The sequence below is a fragment of the Cyanistes caeruleus genome, chromosome 5 (assembly GCF_971803275.1).
Source record: "Cyanistes caeruleus chromosome 5, bCyaCae1.hap1.1, whole genome shotgun sequence".
Classification (NCBI taxonomy): domain Eukaryota; kingdom Metazoa; phylum Chordata; class Aves; order Passeriformes; family Paridae; genus Cyanistes; species Cyanistes caeruleus.
In genome coordinates this window covers 15,317,323-15,340,030 of record NC_141705.1, presented here as the reverse complement: position 1 = coordinate 15,340,030, position 22,708 = coordinate 15,317,323, and the positions used below count along the sequence as shown (strand labels likewise).

Below are 22,708 nucleotides of genomic sequence, written 5' to 3'. Positions count from 1 at the left end.
TGCCACAAGTATGTATACATATACATATATATATACACACACAGAGTGTTCTTATAAAGCAAAAACTTTCTCATCTTCTTTTCCAGTGGTGTTGGATTCAGTTTTCTTTTCTCCTGGGTGCTGATGATTGTGGTGGTGCTCACTTTTGTCACAGGTGGAAATGTGGAAAAATTGGTCTGTGAGCCCTTTGAAGATAAAAATTTATTCAAGGTGAGGTTATTTATGTTATTAAATCATTAATAGAATCCCCATGATTCTCAATGGTCTTGTCTGTTCTGTATGGCATATCATTTTTATAGGATTCTTCAAGTGAATTTGGACCTGGTTTTACTTCCTCCTTACAAACCAAATAGAGACATTCATCCTTTCTCGGTTTAATTTGCTTTGTAGGGTTAGTACTGCATGCCTGTCTTCCTTTGGAGACAGGTTTTTGTGATTCAGTTGTACCTTGGTAATGGGGAGCTTTAATATTCAGTTTCTGCACCAGAGAGTTTGAATTTGCTGTTTCGCTTGTATTTTTGTTAGTGGGTGATAAGGTTAGATGTGGTTATGTGTCAAAAGACCACATATGAATAAATACATAAAGAAACTTAGGATTATAGTAACATTACTGAATTTTGTCTTCTAGGTTTTGGATACACCTTACTTACTAAATAAGCACTGGAAAAACTATCTTGCTGGGATCATATTTAAAAATCCGAATGTTAACTTGACTTTTGAAAAAGTGTACAGGTATTAGAGTTGATTATCTCATTATAGATGGTTAAGATTTAATTCAGTTCTTATTTAACTCTTTTTTTATTTCATTGAATTTATACATACTGTTTTTATGGTATCATATTTGCTTCATATTTGAGGCACATCCAAGTATTTCACGTGTTCCAGAAGAAATTCCGATTCTAGTGGTTCACAAGCACATATTAGTCATTAGAGATAGTCAGCATACTGCTGTATGACTATGCTAGTCAAACTAATTGATAAAATATTTTACATCTTTCTGAAACTGTTAATCACTTCTCTTATTGACTGAGCTTCAGAAGTTATAATCAGTATTTTGTTTTCTAAAGAAATAAGAATAAGAAAACATTGTTAATCATTCTGTTAATATTTGGTCCGCAAGGTGGTTTTTAGGCTTATCTGTGTATTTGTATTCTTTCAGTGATTGCAAGGAAAACAAAGGAATTTATACTTCCCTTCACCTAGAACATCTGTTTAATATCAATGAGCTTTTAAATATTAGTATGGTAAGTAAAGTATGAATGAGTGCATGATTGTGAAGGATGTTGGCTCTTATAGCATGTCTGGGTTTTATGGGATTCATGTTTTATACACAAAACATCCTACAGGGAGGCAAGAGCTATCCAAGCTAATCTGAAAGAAAGAATTTGATTTACAAATAAGATATTTTTACCAGTCTCAGTGGGCCGGGGAAGGTTTCCTGATGTCCTGTTTTTTTTTAATGTGCTGATAATACTGTTTGTTTTAACTTTGCAACTTGTGTGGAAGGTTGACGTCTGTCTTCGAAAGACTGCTTATGGTGTTCAGTGACAGTTTTCTTTTTGTATAAACCCCTGTCTGGGTGTGTTCTCCTCTGATTCCAGTCAGATTTTTGTTTCTCCAGGATATGGCACTTCGAGGTTTTAGTTGGAAGTAGTTGGAGTAAAATAGTCTTTCCAGTTAATCTCTAATGATATATGACTGCACTGTCATTACAGGACTGTACTGATTTTGGGGTTGCCTGTAATACCTGTCTTCATTACAACAACCCCTTGGGGATACATGTTCCATTCTGCCAGGCACTGTACCCACCTAATAGATACAGTCCCTGCCCCAGATAATAGACAATGAAAATGAGCAAGGCAGATTCACTAAGAGGGAAAGTTATTTTGAGTTTCCACAATGGACTAATGGAGGAGACTGCAGAGGAAGTCAGATTTTCAGATTCCTCAACTACATCTGCAGCCACTGCAGGTAATAGTTTGGGTGCAGTGCAGAAGCATTCAGGTAACAATAACCAATCACCTTCAGTCACCACTAAAGGTATTTAAATGAGTCTCATCCAACCCTGAGGCAAAGATTGTCTATCCTGGCCACAGCTGAGATACTGACTTCTCTAGGTTTCCTTACTTAGGGCTAGGGGTAAAACTCAACATTCTTAAAGGATAACATTTCCTGGAGGGATGTGAGTTAAAACAGAACGGAAGGCAAGTAATCCCTTGGTATGAAAGAGATAAAGAGACAGGTTAGAAAATGACCTGGTAGATTCTGTTCAATTTAATTGAATTAAACTGATGTGAATTAAAAAAAAAATCAATGTGTGCTGCTTCATGAAAATGAGTCAACAAAAGCAGATGCTTTGGGCAGGGGCTATAGCAGAATATTGCAGTGTTGGTTGCAAACTACTTTTGTACTTTATTTTATTTCTCTCTCAGTATACAGAAGATGTAGCACTTAAAATTGAACATATTCAGATAAACCTCAGCAAAATCATTCTGCTGGATGAAATTGGGAAGGAGAATCTTCTGAATTTCAGCTCTTCAGGAATAGATGGAATAGACTTTTCAGCATATTTGACAGAGGTGAGACTGTAGTCAACTGCAGCCATGAGTGGGACAAAATATAAAATAAAACGTTTGTTTACCAACAGGCAAAACAGGAAAATCTGCCTTTGTTTTGATGAAACACCATGTTTTGGAGGCTCACACAAGTTGGGAAAAAAACACTTAAGAAGTTAAAGTTAATAAATAAAAAAATAAAGAGTAGACAGAGTAGGTGGTATGGTTAAGTGCAAACTGTCTGTAAATAAAATAACAACATACTCCTTTTCTTACTGCTTACATCTTGTTTCAGATCAATAAAAGTGTTACCAAGGTTGATCTTCTCTCATTTGCTAATGATTTAGAAGCAAGAGCAGACCAGCTGGTAAGTTCAATTCAGCAGTATATTAATACATAACCCTATCAGTATAAATACATAGCAAGGTAGACTTTATATGGGAGAATTTTTGTCCTTCAAACATTTACGTCCATGGTGCAATGTCATGTAAGGAAAAATATTGCAGAATGGTGTTTCGTTTGAACTGTACTTTAAATGTTGCTAATAATTGATTTTTGTATACTCTTGTACATTTTCTACTTTGAAAGTGTATTTTTTTAAATTCCACTCTCTGCTTGGGCACTGAGGGGAATACTCCATTTCAGTATTTCCTATTACGGTCATAGGATCAAAGTTGGAAGAAAAATTGGTTAGATCTTGCTGGAAAAATTATTTGAATTAGTTTTTTTTCAATTAGTGAGCAGGAGATTTTTTAATTAGCAACAAATTGAATATTGTTGGCAGCTTGTAAGGACTGTTATGAGAACTGGAGCTCCATTGTGGAGGGAGAATGCACAAAAGAAACTGTCTTCTCTGAAGAGCTTTTTGAATGAAGGACAATTTTCAGAGGGTATCGCTACAACATTGCCCACAAATTAATCTGCAAGTGACACAGATCCACACTAAGAGACAGTGACTGTTCAGTTGATCTATTTGTTATGCACATCCAGGTCAGGTCATACTCACTTTTCAGAATGAGGTTCATAGTTTGGATGCTGGCCCAGGACAGATTCCTGCACTGCGATGCAGGAGGAAGAGTTATGTTGCACATGTGCTACAATTGCTTGGATCGATGGGGGACACAGCAGAGTGAGACCACCTTGTTAGGAATGTATCACATATCCATCCCTCCTCAAGTGGAGGAGGGCACTAGGAGAGGCTCCTGCTGTGTTTGCTGTACCTCTTGCATCATTCAGTCATACTCATTGCTGGGTTTTTTTGTTTGGTTAAGGGGTTTTCGTTGTACTCATGTCAAGGCTAGACAGCTCTGGGTTTAAGTGAGAGCTGAGGTTCTTCAAGCATAGTTCCATAAAGAAAACTTTGTATTGTGCTGCTAGGTGCTTTCACTGTGTTTGTAGAAGACTCTTAAGGAAGTATCAGAATTGAGAATAGATCAGACAGAGTAATCTCTTCATATAAAAGAAATACTTGTGTAAATAAGCAAATGTGTTCACTGTTACAGTGTATGTTTTTATTTCTTCCCTTAGATGCTATTTAGTGTAATCTATGAAATGTCTTTAAAAAAGAGGCCAAAACCCCAATAATACAATGTATTATATAAGTTAGAGTGTTAAAAAAATTGTACTGGTTTCCAAGGATATTTTATAATCTCACTTTGTTTCTAGTGATAGCTCTTAGAACAAATTAAAAAATAAACTAAAAACTTATGGCATTAGTTAATTTTGGGTGTCTAGTTTGCATCTTTTGGCACCTTTTTGCACGAAATTTAACATAGCCTTTTAGACTGGAAGGAGCAAATGGAATAAAACTTTGATCAAAACGAGGGGTCAGCATATGGAGGAGGGAGCAGTACCACCAGCATGTGATTTTAAGTAAATGAATTCACTTTGTCAGTATGGGAGATGAAGCATCCTGAAACTGCTCAGTGCTCATATGAACACTTCACAGGAAGCAAACACATCTCTAAGCACTGAGGTTTCCCATTATTACACATCCAAAATGGAGTTAGCAGTGTGTATTCAGTGTGTGTGCAGGGAACCAAATGGTTTTGCCGCCAAAAGAAAATGGAAAATAAATTTACATATGAGAGTAAAATCAAATTTTGTAGTACTTGGCAATGGGCTTGAGCTCCTGACAGGCATCTGGACTTGAAAATTAGAGCAGAAATGCATACCTTCTGACTGAAAAGTGGGCACCACAAATAACTTTCACCAGTGCCTTTCCAAGTGACTGGCTGAACACAGTTAAAATTCTGTGCCCCTCAGAAAGCAGAAGGTGCCTCAGGGTGATGTCCACATTTCTGAAACAAAAGTGAGAGCCCATGACTGGGAGATGCTTGTCCCAGCTGGGGTGCAGTGCTGCAGGGTTCTTGAAGTCAAGTTTGGGTTGTGGTGAGTGTGAGGGAGATGTGCTCACTCTTCTGTATTTAAAATGACTTAGTGCATCATGTGAAAATTCTCTTCAGTTAAATCTGTGCGGATAATGTTACAGCCAGAAAAGCAAGGTAGTATATCTGATTTGGTTGCTGAAGTTGGAATTTTTAAGACAGTGATTTTTTATTTTTTTTTTTCCCCTCCTTGTGTTGAGGAATTCAGTTTGCCATACTCCATTTTTAGCTTGAGGTGTTTTGGAGTGTATGTGTAAATTTCATTGTTTTTTGCTTTGAGGTTACTGAACAATATTGCATAATTGCTATTTTTTTTTTTCAGCCAAAAGGAGCACTGGAAAATGCCTTAAAAGGACATGCAAACAACATTCGAATGATTCATAACCAGCAAGTTGTTCCACTGGAGCAAGCTATGGTAAAACATTAAAGCAATACTGAAACGTATTTGTAGAAAATGCAAATCTCTATATCTCTTAAAGAGGTTAGAAAGCCGGACTTCTATAAGCACAGATTGTGTCAGTGAAGAGTAATCTTGCTAAAGTATGTGTTTAAAAAATGGTTTTCTTCCTTAAACTGCTACTGTTTTATAATGCTGTCTAAAATAATGGCCTTTTGCTTCCCCATTCTTTTCTGTAGGCATTTACGATTGTATATGAATAGAAGAAGAAGCAGGGGAGAAATTTACCAAACTCTTAACCCTAAAACACCCTAAATCACTCATTTTCTTTTTTGCTTGTCAGTGGTCTTCAATATAAAAGCCATTATCACTTTGGCACTTTATTTCTTGGAGTTAGCAGTCACCTAACAGTATTGGAATTGGAAATTCCTGGGAGTAGTATGTAGAGCCAATCTTTTTTATCAATGCTATGGAACAAACTAAATCAGGCTTCTGCCTGATTTTAACATGGACTTGTTAAAATCCAAGCCGTGAATCTCCTGCATGTTAGATTTTGCTTTTTCCTTTACATAACATGAAGACTTTTAGTTTATCCTAGCATCAGATATTTTGTGTCTGTACCACTTAGAGAAAAATACCTCTGGTCCACTCTGATTCTATGCTGTTCTTTCCTGATTAACTCCTAATTATTCTCATCTCTTTTTTCTTTTACAAAACTGACTGTCAAGAAATATGTTAAAGCTAGGGTAAGTGCTTTTTCCCTTCAGAAATTGCACAATATAGAATTCTCTGAACCTTTGGGTCTAAGTTTAATTATTCTATCTTCCCTCCAATATTACTTTCTTTATTGTATCTGACTTTAGTTTAATCAGTACTGTTGGTGAAGTACTGATTGAGTGATTAAACCCACAATGTATTAATTTTAATGCAGCTATTGTTACTGTTGTATACAATGTAATATGCATTATTAGTAACAAAATAATCTATAGAAGATCAAAGCATAAGCTTTAAGATTTAAGCATAAGCTTAAAACATGGAAGCTCTTACCAGTAGTCATGACTTGAAGCCTTTTTTTTCTCCCCTCCTTTCCAATAGAGCACTTTAAATCAGAGCATTAGGTTACTGAAGAGGACATCATCTGAACTTATGGTAAGCTTTTCTTTCTGGCAACAGGAACATTTTTGTGGTTTAAATCCTTCCACTGCATACACAGGGCATATATTTTCAGTACAGTTTTCTTCTATTGTAGATGTTTTGTTATTGCAAGAGATTGTAATGCATTGAGGAAGTAATAAGGATTTAGATCTCTCCTCTGCATAAAAAGAAAAATAAAAAAAAAGAGTATTCGGGATGGTTTTGGGAGTATGAATTGTAAACTGAACTGTCAAGTGATAAAATAAGCTTCAGTACCAGTCTATGTAGTGTGTTTTTAATTTTCCTCAGAATCTAGGGATTTCTTTTCTAGAATCCTTGAAAGCAAAGGATTGTTGGGGGGAGCAACCATGAAACACAATGCAAAAGTACTGACAAAAGAGAGGTTTGTGCTTCACGTCCTTAACCACCTTTTGTCCATGCCCAGCTTCCACAGGGATCTGTTTCTTCAGGTTGTACTCATGTTCCTGCTTCTCCACCATCAGCCTTGCTCTGGGATCCCGGATCTGTATAGAGCTTTTTCCAGGGCACCTCATATTTCCCCTCTAAAGTAGTGCCTGCACCACAGTGAGACCAGCTGGCTTCACTCTGCCAGAGTGAGAAACGGGATGATTGCTTTCCTGGAAGGAAAGCATTCAGCCACCAGCGTGCCTTGGCTCTGGCAGCAAGAATCCAGCCACGCTAGTGGCATAGTCATAGTCTCAACAGCTTTATGGGCCATAACTACCTTAGTGCTTCTCATTACAGTTTTCACCCATCCACAGCAGCAGAGCAGCTTGGTATCTGCTATCTATATAGGTGTTAGAATCTATATCTATATCTATATATATGTTAGAATCTCTGATTTGAAGCTGGGTGAGGAGGGAAGAAGCCATGACATGTTGATAAGAAAAGAATGTTTGACTTGAAAGTATATTTAAGAAACATATCTCTGCATATTCAGGCTCTATGTACACTGTCCTTTGTGTGTGCTCTGTGGGAGAATTTATGGGGTTGTACGTATATTGCAAAAACATCTCAATCCTTCAGGTAGTTGATTAGGGGCATATTCTGGCTGTACAGAATCCTACTTCAGTCATCAAGAGTTGTTGTGATGGTATATGGCCCACTGTTTTTTTCCTGTGCACTTTGTGTATATGTAATGTATGTACAGACATTGATTTAAGGAAAGAGAGAGGAAGTTAAAACTGATCCTAGTATATAAATTAGTTATGTAGGTTCCAGGAAAAGATAGCATGTCATAACCACTGACACATCCTTTTCCAGAATGAGACACTATTGCAATGATCACAAATCCTTAGGCAGGCTAGTGTTCTGTCTGGAATTGCATTTTTTGTCAGGTTTTGACAAGACAGTGTCACTGGTTTATCAAGAGAATAGGTTCCTGGCAGTGGCTGTAGAGCCATTGCAACAGCCTGAAGGGGATTTGTTTACATTAAACACCATCTCTTCCTGTCCAGGTTAAGGTGAAAAATGTCATTAGTGCTGTTAATGCTGCCCAGAATCTCATAAATAACAACGCTTCTCAAGTTATTGTCCAGGTGAGCTCTATTTGGTCAAAGTACATTAATTTATAATATCACAGAGATAGAGTTTAACTTGCTTTTGTTCTCTTTGATCTGGTTCTAGGAGACAAAAAAGTACATGGATACCATAATTGGCTACTTCGAGCAGTACACTGAGTGGGTCAAGGAGTCGGTAAGGTGCATTTACTTTGAGAGAAGCTTTGTTTTAAAATAAGAAAGCTAAACAGTATTAGTAATAAAATCAATCATAATGTTACTTTGATAGTGTGTTTTATAGTTTCAGGTTTTGTACATTTGTACTTTGCATGAGTGGGAAAATCTCTTAGTTTTGTTGCATTTGCAGAATGGAAATAATGAGTTGTGTTGGTTGGAATGCAGTGCAAATTTAACAGTATCACTTTCAGGACTAGCCTGAAATCTCCTGTTTGTGCTGGTACTACCCTGAACCTGACACTGCATAGTTCAAATCGATGTCGTTAGCATCTTGTTTTGTTTTTCTCTCTTCAGCTGTAGCCTTTGAGAAAGTAAGCTGATGTTTAAAAGACTTTCAGTTGATAGCATATCCAGCTGTTACTTATTTTGAACTTGGATAGGGTAAGATGTAACAATTTAGTAAAGTGTAACTAAGCAAGTTTAGAGATTCTTATTTTATTCTGTTAGATACTTTTAATTTTTAAATTTTTTTTTCAGATTTCCATGGAAGTAGCAGCATGCAAGCCTATTGCCAATGTGATAGATACAGCAGTAGATATTTTTTTATGCAGCTATATAGCTGATTCTGTGGTAAGAAGCATTTTGTTACTCAGAACTGAGGCATCGAGGGGAAAGTTCTTGCAACATACATCTGTGTTTAATTATTCTGGCTAGACCATTCTGAAGTAAGATAATAAAGTATCACACACAAAGTTATGCAAGGAAAATGTTCTGATCTGGATCAAGTCCAAAGACAAACCAGTGCTGGACTTTATAGATTTTCAGTAAACTTAAGCTTCTATTAGCAAGAATTTACTGATTCTGATACTGATTAACTGATTCTGAACCACCTTGAAATGGAAAAGCATAAAGATCTGAAGCTTCATCTGTAACTGTTGCTAACTTACAGGGGTGATGTGTGGGCAGGAAGTGACAGGAAAATATCAAGGAAAAACTTTTTCAAGTATCTGTCCTGAAATCTAGAAAACCTGAAGGAGTTTTTATCACTAGACTTGTAGCAGACAGATCTTGATTAATTTCTGTATGTTGTAGACATTGAGCATGACTTGTAGCAGGATAGAAGGGCAATATTGGCTTTTTCATCTTGCCAAAATAACTTGGAAAGAGGACAGCATGTATTAAAAGTAAAGTAAGACACCATGTGCCTGGAAAGTACCTAAAATGCCTCCTAACTACTACTTTATGGCACTTCCAGTCAGATCCTAATCACACTACCAGTAATACATGTAATCAGTCAAGGCCAAAACACTGGCCTTGATAATGCTTAGCCACGAAGTGTTTAATCTTGGTAGAGCTTAACCATGAAAACCTCCTAATCTATGTTGTAGTCATTGATTAGCTCATACATTACAGAGCTTCTGTTCTCCTTTGTGGAGCCATTACCCTCTGGTGAGAGATGGACCATGATTTTCCTGATGATAGAACTTAGCTGAGTCACTTGGAAGTAAAAATGCCTCCAGCCAATACAAATCAAATTTGAAAAATCATCATTTTAACAGCAGGTGATAACTCAGTTCAACTGTATGATAATGAAATTAGTTACACAAACAGGGCTGCAGTTTGCAAGTTATAAAGTGCCTTGAGAACGTGCTGGAAACTCATATTTTGACAAGAACTAATTTCTACTGTGTTCTTTTGGTAACAACGGTTAGAGTATTAAGCAAGGCTTCAGTACAGTACTGATTAGTTTTCTCCATGACCTTTTTCCCTTGATTTTTCTATTCCCTTTGTTTCAGAATACCTTCTGGTTTGGTTTGGGAGGCTCTTCAATGTTTCTAATTCCTGCCATAATTTTTGCTGTAAAACTCTCTAAATACTATCGTAGAATGGATACAGAGGATGTTTATGATGAGTAAGTATATATTCTAAAATAAGCTAAATGACAAATGGATTAAAATGTTTTTTTCTAGTGTTTCATGTGACGGCTCTATAATTCTTAAACCTCTGCTGCCAGATTAGAGGTGCATGTTCATGTGTAATGCTGCAGGTCAGTACCTGCAAAGTGCTTCATGCAGGTGCCTTTGGTAGCCTTGACTTGCCATGAATGCAGAGTGCTGGCTCTGACTTTGAGAATGTCAGAATGAGATCTTCAGAGCTTTGTGAGCAGTATTTATATAAATAAGTTCTAAATGTGCAAGTTATTAGCTTTGCTAAGTAACCTGTTAAAGTGAATTGTGCCTGATCTGTAGTCTCCTTGAATTAATTATTTGCTTTCTTACTGTCTTAGTTATTCCTAACCAGTCTTTCCTTTTCAATTGCAGTTCCTCTGTCTCAGGGACTTGGCATTTTACTTTATGATAACTATTCTTACATATTTTCCTATCAGTTTTTTTACTATTTTCTTTTCTGCTCCTTGTTTTGCTCATTGTTCAGTTAGCCTGTGCACTGCATTTCTCCCATTTCACAGTGGTTGTTTTTCATTGCACATTCACAAGTGAATAGAGCAGAAACAGGCATGTACAGCTGAAATTACTCACTTATTAGTGTCTAGTTAATTATTCCTCCTTTTCTGTGTTTTTTAGTTTCGAAAATATACCCATGAAAACGTAAGACATTTTTGCTGATATTTATTAAAATAATTTTATTAATGTGGGAGGGTTTATATTTTTAATGTAACTTGTTACTTCAAAAGAAGTAACATGTTCTGTTTCTCCAGACTTAATGGATTATATTAGAGTCTCCAACTCAACAAGACTAGAAAAATAATTGTATTTTGGAGAATATAAAAATACTATAAAATGTGAAATTATAATGATGCCATAAATCTTAAATGCTACAAAGGAAAATATATTCTATTGTACAGACATAGTTTATCTTTGCATCTAATACCATCATCCATGTACATGTCTTAGAAGCCATATTGTACATAGTGCATCTTATAGTTAACATGGTCTTTCTTGGTGTATTTATTTTATTACAGTACGGAAAATGGTAATAATGGTTATCATAAAGAGCATTTATATGGTATACACAATCCTGTTTTTACAAGGTAAACCAAGTCTGCAACTGCATGCCTTAATGTGTCCTTATATCAGCATCTCTTTCAATCACATTTCCAATTTTCTTCATGCTTTAAAGTGAATCTCTTAATTCTCTGGGGGTTTTTTTGCATGATCATTCACTATAGCAAATGCTGTATAATGTATATTTCTCAAATACTCTTTACATAACATAACAGCAGATATTGAAGTCATTTCCTGCAACTTAAACTAATTGGTAAATTTGATCTTAAAATCCATGTAATCAGGTATTTAGTCAGCACAGTGGGTGGTTGACAAACCTATTAAATTACAAACCTATTAAAATGCTGTGATAGCAGATAGAAGTGATAGGATGGAAATGCATTTGTACTCCTGAGTAGTTTTATTTTATTAAATGGTGGGATCTCCTGTGTAAAAGGCAAGTGTTCCAGGTGTACAGAAAGCATGAAGTTAGAAAATAGGTGTTTGTGCAGGGGTAGGATTAGCATGTAGCATCACAAAGCAAGAAGCTCAAGTTATGTTTAAAAAAGGAGGACATTTCGGTTATATTCTGCCTCTAAGTTTCTATGTTGTAAAACATAGTAAATGTAAATATAAACATGAGTTGTAAGACTCAGTTTCCAGGGGGACAGTAGTCTATATCCCACAACTTCATTATTTGGTGTTGCTAAATTTGCAAGTTGCTTAAGAAAGGTTTCAATTAATGTTTGAAATCTGTAGGTCGCTGTGCCTTACTTTGCAACTTCATGACTGAATGTATAGATGGAGTATTTATAGAGAAGATACCACTATGCTTTACATAACAGATAAATAGAGAGTGATCAAAGTTTGGGTCTTGACAGAGTTCATGGTTACATCTCATGATGAGGATGGTTATTATTGTTATTTAGAAATATACCTTACAATAATTATTTACTGATCAAATCTTCATTCCATATCTTCTTCTGAAGGAAGTCTTTATATAACTATTTTTAGTCATATTTAGGATCTCAGTTGTTGTAGTCTGTTCTGCAACTTAAGGGTGCTTACCCCCCAGATTAACTGACAAAGGGTTTAAGTCCAAAAAACTCTCCACTGGCATATCTAAAGACTCACAGTTTTAAGGACTTTGAATGTTTTACATAAGAAAAATTAATAATTTCCCAGGCCTTAGAATTCCTTTTTTGATCTTTGAATCTTTGACTGTTAATATTCTTGAAGTTCATAGCATGTTTTCTTTACGAAATTTCAGTCACTGATAAATAGTTTAATTCAGTGTTGCTGAACAACCTAAAAATTACTAGCATAAAATAATCTTTTACACAAAGATCCACTAGTTCAATCCTGACTTCTTTTGATAAAATGATAAAATTTAAAGATTCAGTTTAATACAGTGCTGTCTTCTGATGTGCTAACGGAGGTAATTTGAAAAACTGCTAATTATGGCATACATGCTTTGAATTTCTAAGTATGGCATTCCCATATGAATAAAATCTTGATTTTAATTTTCTTTTCAGCATACTCTTTGCTTTTATGCTATCTTTGATTTTTCTCATTTCCTACAAATTATTTTTTTAAATAGTTTGAGAGATATGACTTTAAATAGATCTCTGTACACCTATACTTTTGCAGGTTTAAAGAATCCCAGGGGGTTGGGATTGGGGGTTTTTTATTCTTCAAAATCAGCTGGATAATTTTTTTGAAAAGTGATGCAAGTATTTTTATAACACTAAGATATGTAAGTACAAGTAAGGGCTACATGAGGTATATGTGTCTCATACAGGTATTTTTATATGCATGTCAATGACACAACCTCAAATGCAGCCACCATTTTTATGAGAGCAAAACGTGAGGCTGGATTAAATTCACAAAAGAGGGGTGTTGAATGGGCAATCTAAGTATTTATTTCTATCATGAAATAAAGATAACTTGAAAGTTATCTAGTGCAGAAAATTGTGAATCTATTTCCTCTTGTTTGAAAAATGCTAGATTAAATGAGTAAAACATTGAGAATATCTTAGGCCAACTGAGCTTGTCTCACCTAAGTTAGACACGTATTTCTGTTCCATTTGTGGGCAAAAGAAATTGATGAGTTTGTTTTATGTTTTATTTTTTCTTGTGTAGCTCTGTGGAACAGTGGTAACACATACTGGAAATGTTAAGGGGTAAGTAAAAAGCTTAAGTCAATTCTAGACCTATTACTGCTTTACAACATGAGTGTTCTGTAAGGTCTAAAACCAAAAATGGTTATTCAGTCATATTGATATTCATATTAAAATCTGTCCCTTTGTTCTGTTTAAATTACGTTAAAATTCAATCCTTATAATTCTTTTCCTGAATTGTTTTTTTGTTATTCTTTCCAGGCTATATAAATGAGGCTCAAGACTCTTCTGAGGGAATAAATACATCATTATTCTTCCAAGCATATTGGCATTTCCCTTTATCTGACAGATCCTGAGCCACTTGTTTTATGTCAGCTGTACTGTAAATCCCAAATGTACTATTGAATGTTATGCCATAAACTACTGTACAGAATATTTTGTGATCAAGGCACTGCCTCTCAAATACCACTGTTCAAGGCTTGAATTAAAATGTTTTTTTGGTTTTTTACTTTTTTACACTGGGCTTTCTACCGTACATCACAGTATAAATTAATTAGATTAACAGCCTTTGCCTAGCAATTCTCTTAAAATTGTTCAAGTTCTTATCTTAAATTGTTGACTTGTGTTAAATACAGTACATACACGTTTACATACAAATACATTTTGTATACAGAGAATTTTGTATATATGTTTTTCTTAAAACTTCTAAGTGTTTAGTTAAGATTTTAATATTGTATAATACTCTTCACAAATGAATTTACCAGCATGATCAGTGTTGCTATTTGGTGCTCTTGAATGACTACATTGGACTAAATTTGGATTGTAATGGGGTCCAGAGTGTCTCTTTGTGTATATGAGAAGCTCAGTTGCAGTTTTGTTTTCTCCCTCTTTTTCTTTTTCTTCTTAATTATTTAATATTTAGTGGGTTTTGCTGTATAGACCTGAAAGGGACTTTTTGGAGAAGTTTGGTTTTAAACTTTGGGTGGGAGGGTTGGGACTGTGTGGGATGCATAATATAGTGAAAAAGCTAAGCTTTCTAGAGTTCAGTAGTACTCAAAAAGAGCATGAGTTGGCAATTTTTAGAATGCTTTACATTCTTTATCTTCCTCTTCTTTCACACCTACTTCTGTAATGTCCTTAATAGTATCACTGTGGCTCTTGGAGGCAGTGATAGTATTTTTGCTAAATTATATTAAACTGATTTACAGTATTGAAATTCAAATCAGTTTAGCAATTCGAGTTAATATTTGTACTGTTGGAGTTATTTCATTGAATTTAGGCATATGGTTGAATTGCTGAATTAATTAACAGCAGACTTTATCAACAAGGCCAAAACTATGTTACCAGTGTAAAACCTTCTGAAGTAGTTAATATATTGATCTAAAATAATACCTCTTCATCTATCAGTATTTTTAACTTTGTTTCAAATAGGGTTCATTGTCTTGAAGTAGAGATAATCCATCACATCATTATTATAATTTTAAAGAAATGCTGTAAAGTGATACCAGTCTTTAATCCAGAATAACCTTAAATTTTTCATTTTTATGTCATAAATGGAAACATTTCTAATTGACAGTATGTAGCATATGTGTATATGTAATGTTCAGAACTTCAGATTTTTAAAAGTTTCTATTTTTAATTTGAGGAAATGTTCCCAGCTCATTTAAATAAAAAAGATCTTGCTTAACTACCTTATGTTTGGTTCTCCCTTGTTTTATTGTGCAGACATCTCTCAGAAGAGTTGCAAAGAATTAAAATCTTACGAGAGTAAGAATTTCTTTACCCTGATTAAAAGCTTTTGCTATATTTGTCTTTTACTTTTGCAGTAGGAAGGACTGTAAGAACTTTGACTCTGGGTGAGGGAGCTTCCAACTTCTACTAAGAATATGAATTATGCAAGATGGTAGGCTATCCATATAACCTCTTTCTGTATAGCACTGACAGCAAAATTAAACATTTGCTAGTTCTTCAGCTCCCATGGTTCACTGCTGGCATCCTAGCTTACCTTGTAAAAGTAAAATTGTTTTCTACTGATAGGAGAGACCACAAACTGTTTAATCTGAAGCACAGGCAGACAGAACCAAAATGTCAGATTAGAATGAGTCAAACACTTGATGTAACACATAAATATATTTGAGTCCAAGCTTTGATATTTCTTCTTATCCTTGTAGTTTATTTTCTTCTCATATTTAGACTTGAAAAACTTTGAGATCTGAAAATGGTATAAATCAACTTTTGAATTGTTTTGAACTCCTCAGCAATTCTAAAATTCTCAGTGCTTATGCACAACTCTGTTGTGCATAACAGAGTTATAAACAATACATTTGTTTGTCAAATATTGGGAGATATTTGAGTGCTTGCAGTAGGGATTTGAAAACCTTGAAACTGAGTGTGAGGTGGGTAACAAGATTCTTCTGCCTGGCTGCCTGAAGGGTGAGAAGGCTCCCCAGAAAACAACAGAAGAGTGAATGTTAAGTCTTAAGTAGGCTTATGCCACTGTTGTCCTAAGACTTGGCTGGAGCCACACCACTGTGCCTTGAAAGAGAGAGGAGGAACTAACGGAAAGAAGCTAGAGATGAGGTCTCTGCTAAAAGTGTTATTTAAAATAGCCATGGAGAGTGAACGAAAAGAAAACAAGGTTGTTCTCTCTGTCAAATGGTTTTTAGTCACGGGAACTTGATGGCGCATTGACTGGAAGAACAAGGTTAGATACTCAGAATGGCTGTTCAGGTGGCTGCATCTTCAAGCAGGCAGCTTTCAGGTTATCTGTGCAGCTTTCAGGTTATCTGTGCAGCTTTCAGGTTATCTGTGCTGCCACAGCAGCGAGGGACTCATGTCCTTCTTCTGTCCTCTACGAAGCTTTTGTTGTTATTGACGTTGTTCTGCTTTGCCATCTGTGTTAAAAGGAATGGTTTTGCCTTGATACTTTGTTTAGCACTACCTAGTGAGTGACTAAATACACAAAATGCTGTTCTGTTCCATTATGTATGGCCAGTCTTAAACCCAGGGTTCCCAGCACCCCCCAGTTACTGAAGCATACCTAAACAATCCAATAGCCCTTACCAGGAGCTGGTCAGGTCAGGCTGACTGTAGCATATATGTCTTTGGAAGAAGTGACTGGGGGGTCTTTCTGGCCAGGAAAGTACTGTGGTTTGCCACAGCAGGGGAGGGATTTTTTTCTCATGACCTTCTGAAGGCTAAGGGAGTTAGTGACTTTTCCTTAGTTCTGTTTTTAGTTACTGCAGCAGAAACTGCTAGGACAGTATTCTGCAGGACAAGATTTCTCTTCTTCTGCCCTTTTTTTACAGCATTTTTACAGCTCACTTGTTAATAAACAGGAAAAGTGTGCAAATACCTGTCTGACATGCTCTGTGGTCTGTTCCCTGCTGCTGAGAGCTGTGATAAGTTAGTTCTGCTGTCTTGCTCTGTTGGCTGAAAGTGACTTGTGATGTGAAAATTATGATAAAACTTCAAAATATTTGGTGTTTTTTTACACTAATACTTTTATTTTGCTTAAGCTTTTTTTTCTTATGTACATATTGCTTCTGTGGCTCACAGAATGTGCAGTTGATCCCTCCATGCATCACCACTGCATGTCATTTGTGGACAAAAAGAAGAGCTAAAGTTGCATCCTTACTGTGAAAATCCACAGAAAGCCCATTCTACAAATCAGCTTTTTCAGCAGGACACTTACACTACATTTATAATCATTCAGATGCAGAGATTGTGTTGGCACTTCTTTTTTCACTTTGATATGGTCTTACAAGCTCTAGCATGAAGATAGCTATAAAGCAGCTGGAGAATGGAAAATATCTGTTAAAAATCAAATATGACATGTTCATCTTGGATAGGAATGTGCTTCTCAGTTATACAACTATCGTTTTGTATTTAACTGCATTTACAAGACTTGTCTTGTTACCTTTTTGGGAGTTCACACTCCCAGGGTTATTCGACACTCCCTCAGGCTATAAATTATGGGCACTTGCCTACTGAAGTGTGATTTATTATTTTTATAAAAATGCCCAACCTTTACATTCCATGTTTTGCTGGAAAGAGGCTTCTTTGTGCACCAAGACTTTAAATTGTGAGCGGCCATTTACTTGCTGCTTTCACTTTTTTGGATTGTGTTGTTCAAGGACCTTGGCTCACTCCTCTCACCATGAAGAGTTTTGCTCTCCTTTTCCTAGTTTTGATCTGTGTCATGGAAGGATTGGGACAGAAGCTGAAGCCAAAGAGAAGAAGCAGTGGTGAAGAAATCAAATTTCGGACTAAAACCAAAGACGTTTGCACAATGACCGTGAGTGGTGATGACGAGGAGATGAGACTTAGAATTGAATGCAAAAGCCAAGGCATGTCCTACTGGTGTGAATTCACTGGCAAGCCATCAGTCTGTCGTGCTTTCAGAAATAATCCAAAGATTTACTGGAATCAGATCGCCGCGGAACTCAGAAAGATCCCGCACGCGTGCGAATCCATGGAAGTGTTGAAGACCACCATGTGCCAAAAAGCTCCCCCAGAGGCTCTCATGAGGCAAATAGCTGCTGGTGTGGAGCCAGAAGATCTCGCAAACCAGGAAAAGTCAGTCCAGAAAGCTTCTATTCCTATGAGAGAAGCGGGGCAAAACTTTGACTCAACCCAACATGGTCAAGGGTCTGAAAATGAAACAGAAGCCATGAAACTGGCACGGGAACATTGCTGGGAATCTCTGCATGGTGTCTGCTCCTACATCATTGGCATCTTTAGGGGTTAAGGATTTGCTTCAGGTAAAACTCATCTGGAAGCACAGTAAAATATACTTAAGAGTAATTATTTAAAAATATAAATTAAAATAAGAGTAGTTGTTTTGATTCGGGGGGTCTCAGGGATGTGGACAGGGAGGTGCTAAGCCCGCTTGCTAAAATCTAACATTACAAGGCCTGTTTTGTGTCTTTTGAGAGGCTGGGCAGCTTAAATTTCTAGTGATCTGTATTGGCTCAGGACTCTCATACAGCCTCCTGCAAGGTTTAAGTATGTACAGAGGTGTTTGCCCTATCTGTTATTAATCCTATAGTATTTCAGTTCTAACTGTTTGAATTGGGCTAAGTTTTGCCTTCTGTCACTCCTTCCCTGTTGTGCTGACTTCTGGATTTATGCCAGGGAAGTAAGATAAATGCATCAGGTCCAGCCAAATGCAGCAGTTAGAACAAACTACATTCAGAGACTGAAGGAATAAAGCTTATTCATTAAAACTGCTGGCTAATAATGAAACATTTTAATCTGAAAAATTAGTTCATAAACCCGTTGCAGAAATGAGTAAACCCAAGTGGACTGTGTTGGTTTGCAAGTATGTTACTGTACAGTAGGGGATCACATGCAGGCACTTGTTTGGTAAGTCTCAGGTTTTCAGCCAGCATTTAAAAACTCACTGGAGAAGTGATTGGTTTTATACTCTCTTCTGTTCCAGCTTGGAGAGAAAGCCACGAGCTGGTGAGCGGACCTGGCAAATTTGATAGAAATGGGAATATATGCAGTGTGAGCTGGCAAGTGTTTAGGCTGCTAATGATAATTTCTGCCTAATACAGCAAAGTGACTAATTATTTTCTCTTTTTTTTTGTTTGTTTTGCAGAGCAATGATATTGCTGCTGAAGAAGGGTCCTTTGCTGCATTGTAGTAATTTAGATGTAAGAATTTTGGTTTAAAATAAATAATTTCTATAAATATTTTAGCTGTTTCATTTTTAAAGAAAAAATGAAAAAAGAAACTCACTTCTTAACAGCTCTGAAAAATTCAGAAAACTGAAGTGATTGTGCTTAAAGTGTTAGAATTAACTGACCGCCCCTAGGCTTGTTACACACCAAGGTGTACTGCATTTATGTAACCAAGGATCTGCTTGACTTTGCATAGGTTTTTGTGTGTACTGCCTTTCTTCAGTGTGTTAGAGATGAACGCTGTTAATGATGATACAGTTAGTACAAACAATAAAAGTAAGATTTTTGAAAAGGTACTTGTTGTGCTTTCTTGAAATTTTAAGTGGTGCTGTTTGTATAAAATCACAGTATTTGACACTTGTTTAAGAGATTGTTGGTAGAATGTGTAAGAGAAGTTACAGGTCTGAGTCATTCCTTTCCCACTGTGAAGAAGTTTGCATGAATATTAATATTTTCAATGTTATGAGGTTTATATTACAATAATGAGTTTCAGCCAGCGGGAAAAAATAATTGTAGAAATAAGAGAGTAATGTAATAATGCATTTCTAAACATAGCAGATGAAAAGTGCTCAGCAGTGATGCAGCTGCAGAGTTCAGTGTTACCAGGACCTGTTAGTGGTACTATTAATGTTTAGTTTCAGTAGATACTCTGAAAAGTAACTGACTTGACAACTTGGGCACCTGCCTAAATCTCCTCAAAACACAAAACAAGACCTAATGGCTTGTTGTCATATTACAACTCGGTCATGTTCAGATTATTATTTAACAATAATCCATTTTGTTCCCAAGTGAGTTTCACAGCAGGGATGTAACTGGAAATACTTCATACTGTAGAATTTAATAGTGCTCTGTGTTTGTCTTGCAAGGTTTCTGCAAGGTATTGTTCACTGAAGTACTTCTCCAGCTTCACTCACTGATTTGTAATTCTCACCACACAATTCCAGATTATGACTGTCCAGTCATTATACTATATGCCTTGTACCAAAAAACTTGAAATAATTTTATTTCTCATAACCTCTTGATATATATGGAAAAGAATAGCAAGTTATGAACACAGGATCAGAGCAAAAGGTTGTATGTACAAGTCAGAAAGATAATTTGAATGCAGATAAAATGTGAAAGCTGTATTTTTCTCTGCCATGAATCCAATGTGGCTAATTTTCACTTGTGATCTCAATTACCATTGTCAGGCTCTTGTGCTCTGAGTAAAAATTGTAGTGGTACACCTACTCACCTAATTTTGACATATAAATTAGTATAATTGTCTGATTTGCAAACATGCACGATGCATCAAAGTGATATTTTGGGAACTGTTTGCAATCTCAAGGGGAGGTTGAGGGTTTTCTTGAGGTGTGCTTTTAAATATTTTAAAACTCTTGTTACATAGTATGCAAAATCCACTCTGCAGAGTGAGTATTTTGCAGTAGTATCCACAACAGTAATGACCTCAAAAATGAGACAGTGACTTGCATTGGGAGAAGTCTGGGAAAATTGGTTTCCTACCATACTGTTATTGGGAGAAAAGAGGAGGTTTCATAAGTCCACCAAAAGAACATTTTCCCCTTCATGCCCTCTTCTCTTTGTGTACACAGTGAGCTCAGGAGGCAGCAGAGCTGTCTGTCGCTTTGTAGAACTCTTGATACAGTCTAAAATCTGTGGCCATTACTAATTCCTGTCAGCAGAGGACAAATGTCAGGCACACCAGCATGCTATTTCCCAGGGAGCTTGTGTCTCATTTCAATAGAGCAGGGCTCTGCTGCAAAGGGGTCCCTGTACTCTGCTGCCTGGAATGACACCTGAAATTTCACTGCTGAAAGCAGAAATCCTTGCACCAAAGGCCCTCCTTTAATGAAATGCTTTTTGTAACATACTCAGGACCACAGTGAAGCATCAAATTTTAGAAAGAGGTGAAGGTGATGCATGCCACGGATTGCATTTCATTAGGCAACAATATGCACCCTCAGCAAGTCAGGTAAATATAATGATCTTGCTTTCAAAATGTTTAAAAATTGGATGTTAACTGAAATACCCCTCTTCAGTATAACAGCACTGTGACTGTATTGTCTATATTGCCATTTAATTGTGTTTAGCACCAGAAATGTACAGTCATGACATTTCAGTTTCCTTCTGAGTATGAAAGTGCTGTTCATTAATGAAAGGACAAATTGAGAAGTGTTTGTGGTGAGTTTAGTGCAATCTTTGGGTACCTCATGAACAAATGAAACCTGCTGTTTCATTCCTTTTAGATGAACTAGTTAGTCCTGTATATGTAAGTACCTCAGGAAATCCAAGTGGAGGTGGAATTTGTCTTTATTTTCCTGACAGAGGAACAGCAGGCCAAAAGGTTTGTCTGGATTCCCACAGGCAGGGAGACCATTGATACCCAGGTCTGTTTACCTCTGCTGATAATTCAGAGCAGTGTGAGGTGTCCACCTGCCTCAGAATCCTCATGTTTAGGTTTCCATAGAAGCATCACGAGTTCTTGCTACTTTGATAATGGAAGCCTCCAAAGAAAACAAAATGAAGCATCTGGAGAATCTGGTGTAGGCAATGATGTGTATTTAGCACACATAATAAGATCCAAAACAGACTGGAGCGATTCTAAAGGAGAGCTATCAAGATGGTCAGAACTGGAGCACCCTCCTGTGAGAAAAGGCCAAAGACTTGGGGAGGGAATCTAACAGCTGAGCCTCAATCCATATGATAAAGCTATGGGGAATACAGAGCCAGGCTTTTCACTGATGTGTGTGATAGGAGAAGAGATTCTGGTCAAAAATTGATAGAGGTGAGATACTAAGTGAAAGGAAAAACATTAAGGAGGATAAACACAGAAACTGATTCCTCAGAGCAGCTCTGCAATCTCCATCTGTGGAGCTTTCCAACTGGACAAAGTTTAAAGCACAATTTTTGGAATTGATGATAGCTATGCAGTAGTGCACTCTGGTGTTTTCTGAGAGAATTGTTTTGGTGTGTTCTCTGGCCATTCTTGCATTGTATGCAGCATTATGTTTTGCATTCTTGATTTTTCAATAGGTGACACAGTTAATATGGCATGGATTTTAGGGACAGATATCTCTCACAAAAGGACAAAGGAAAAAGTAAAATTTCCCCAAAAATCTTCCATTGCTATTCCTGCTTCTGTAGAAGCTTTATGGTTTTCACTTTCTGGTTTTCTGTTCCTCTTACTGTTGCTTTTTCCAGTCTCTGCTTTCTACCTGGAAGTGGAATCAGGCACAGCACAGGAGATTTTTTTTTGAGTTTTCTGCTTTTCCCCTTACAAATGAGTCTGTTCTAAACAGACTTCACAGATCATTTTACAGTGACAAAAAGCATGTGGTACATACATAGAAGTGGTATATACAAGAACTCAAAGTGGAGGAGCTGCAGTCAGTAGATGACACTGGTGTTATCTCATGGACACCTTGCTCACTTTCACACCTTGAATACGAATTAAACTGCTTGAATGGTAGGCAGGAGGCCAGGTCTGGATTTCCAAAGTAGCTGTGCTACTGTGTGTACAGAGTGAGAATAAAATCAAGCAGATGTCTGATTTGGAGTGGAAGCTCATGTTCCCCACTGCCCTCCTCAGCAGGTTATAAACTCTTTGTGTGTACAGGCAGCCCTCCCGTGGTGGCTCCTGCTGCTCAGGGCTCGCAGTGATTGTAGTCAGGAAGGGAAACAGAGGTGTCCTTTTAGATTCTGCTGCCTGCAGACATAAAAAGCCCTGCA

The 22,708-nt window shown here is 36.7% G+C and overlaps 2 protein-coding genes across 21 annotated transcripts in view; both read left to right on the top strand.

The window, feature by feature from the left end:
• PROM1 (prominin 1) overlaps positions 1–14,987 on the top strand; it is a 61,773-nt gene extending 46,786 nt beyond the window's left edge. For 12 of the 20 annotated variants that reach the window (XM_023925477.2, XM_023925476.2, XM_086888029.1 and 9 more), the window contains 13 exons: positions 87–210; positions 629–732; positions 1,160–1,244; positions 2,433–2,579; positions 2,851–2,922; positions 5,265–5,357; positions 6,435–6,488; positions 7,952–8,032; positions 8,121–8,189; positions 8,708–8,800; positions 9,967–10,082; positions 13,315–13,355; positions 13,554–14,987. In XM_023925477.2, coding sequence (XP_023781245.1) covers positions 87–210; positions 629–732; positions 1,160–1,244; positions 2,433–2,579; positions 2,851–2,922; positions 5,265–5,357; positions 6,435–6,488; positions 7,952–8,032; positions 8,121–8,189; positions 8,708–8,800; positions 9,967–10,082; positions 13,315–13,333 — 1,057 coding nt within the window. In that variant the 3' untranslated portion in view covers positions 13,334–13,355; positions 13,554–14,987. Of the gene's footprint in view, positions 1–86; positions 211–628; positions 733–1,159; positions 1,245–2,432; positions 2,580–2,850; positions 2,923–5,264; positions 5,358–6,067; positions 6,086–6,434; positions 6,489–7,951; positions 8,033–8,120; positions 8,190–8,707; positions 8,801–9,966; positions 10,083–10,491; positions 10,630–11,150; positions 11,220–13,314; positions 13,356–13,553 lie in introns of those variants that run through there. The other 8 variants (XM_086888020.1, XM_023925470.2, XM_086888018.1 and 5 more) reach the window with 4 other exon arrangements.
• A 2,366-nt stretch (positions 14,988–17,353) lies between these two features.
• FGFBP2 (fibroblast growth factor binding protein 2) lies at positions 17,354–18,072 on the top strand. Its single transcript, XM_086888034.1, has one exon. It carries the CDS (start codon positions 17,452–17,454, stop codon positions 18,040–18,042), a length of 591 nt encoding a protein of 196 aa, XP_086744160.1. The 5' UTR covers positions 17,354–17,451; the 3' UTR covers positions 18,043–18,072.
• The last annotated feature ends 4,636 nt before the right edge of the window (positions 18,073–22,708 follow it).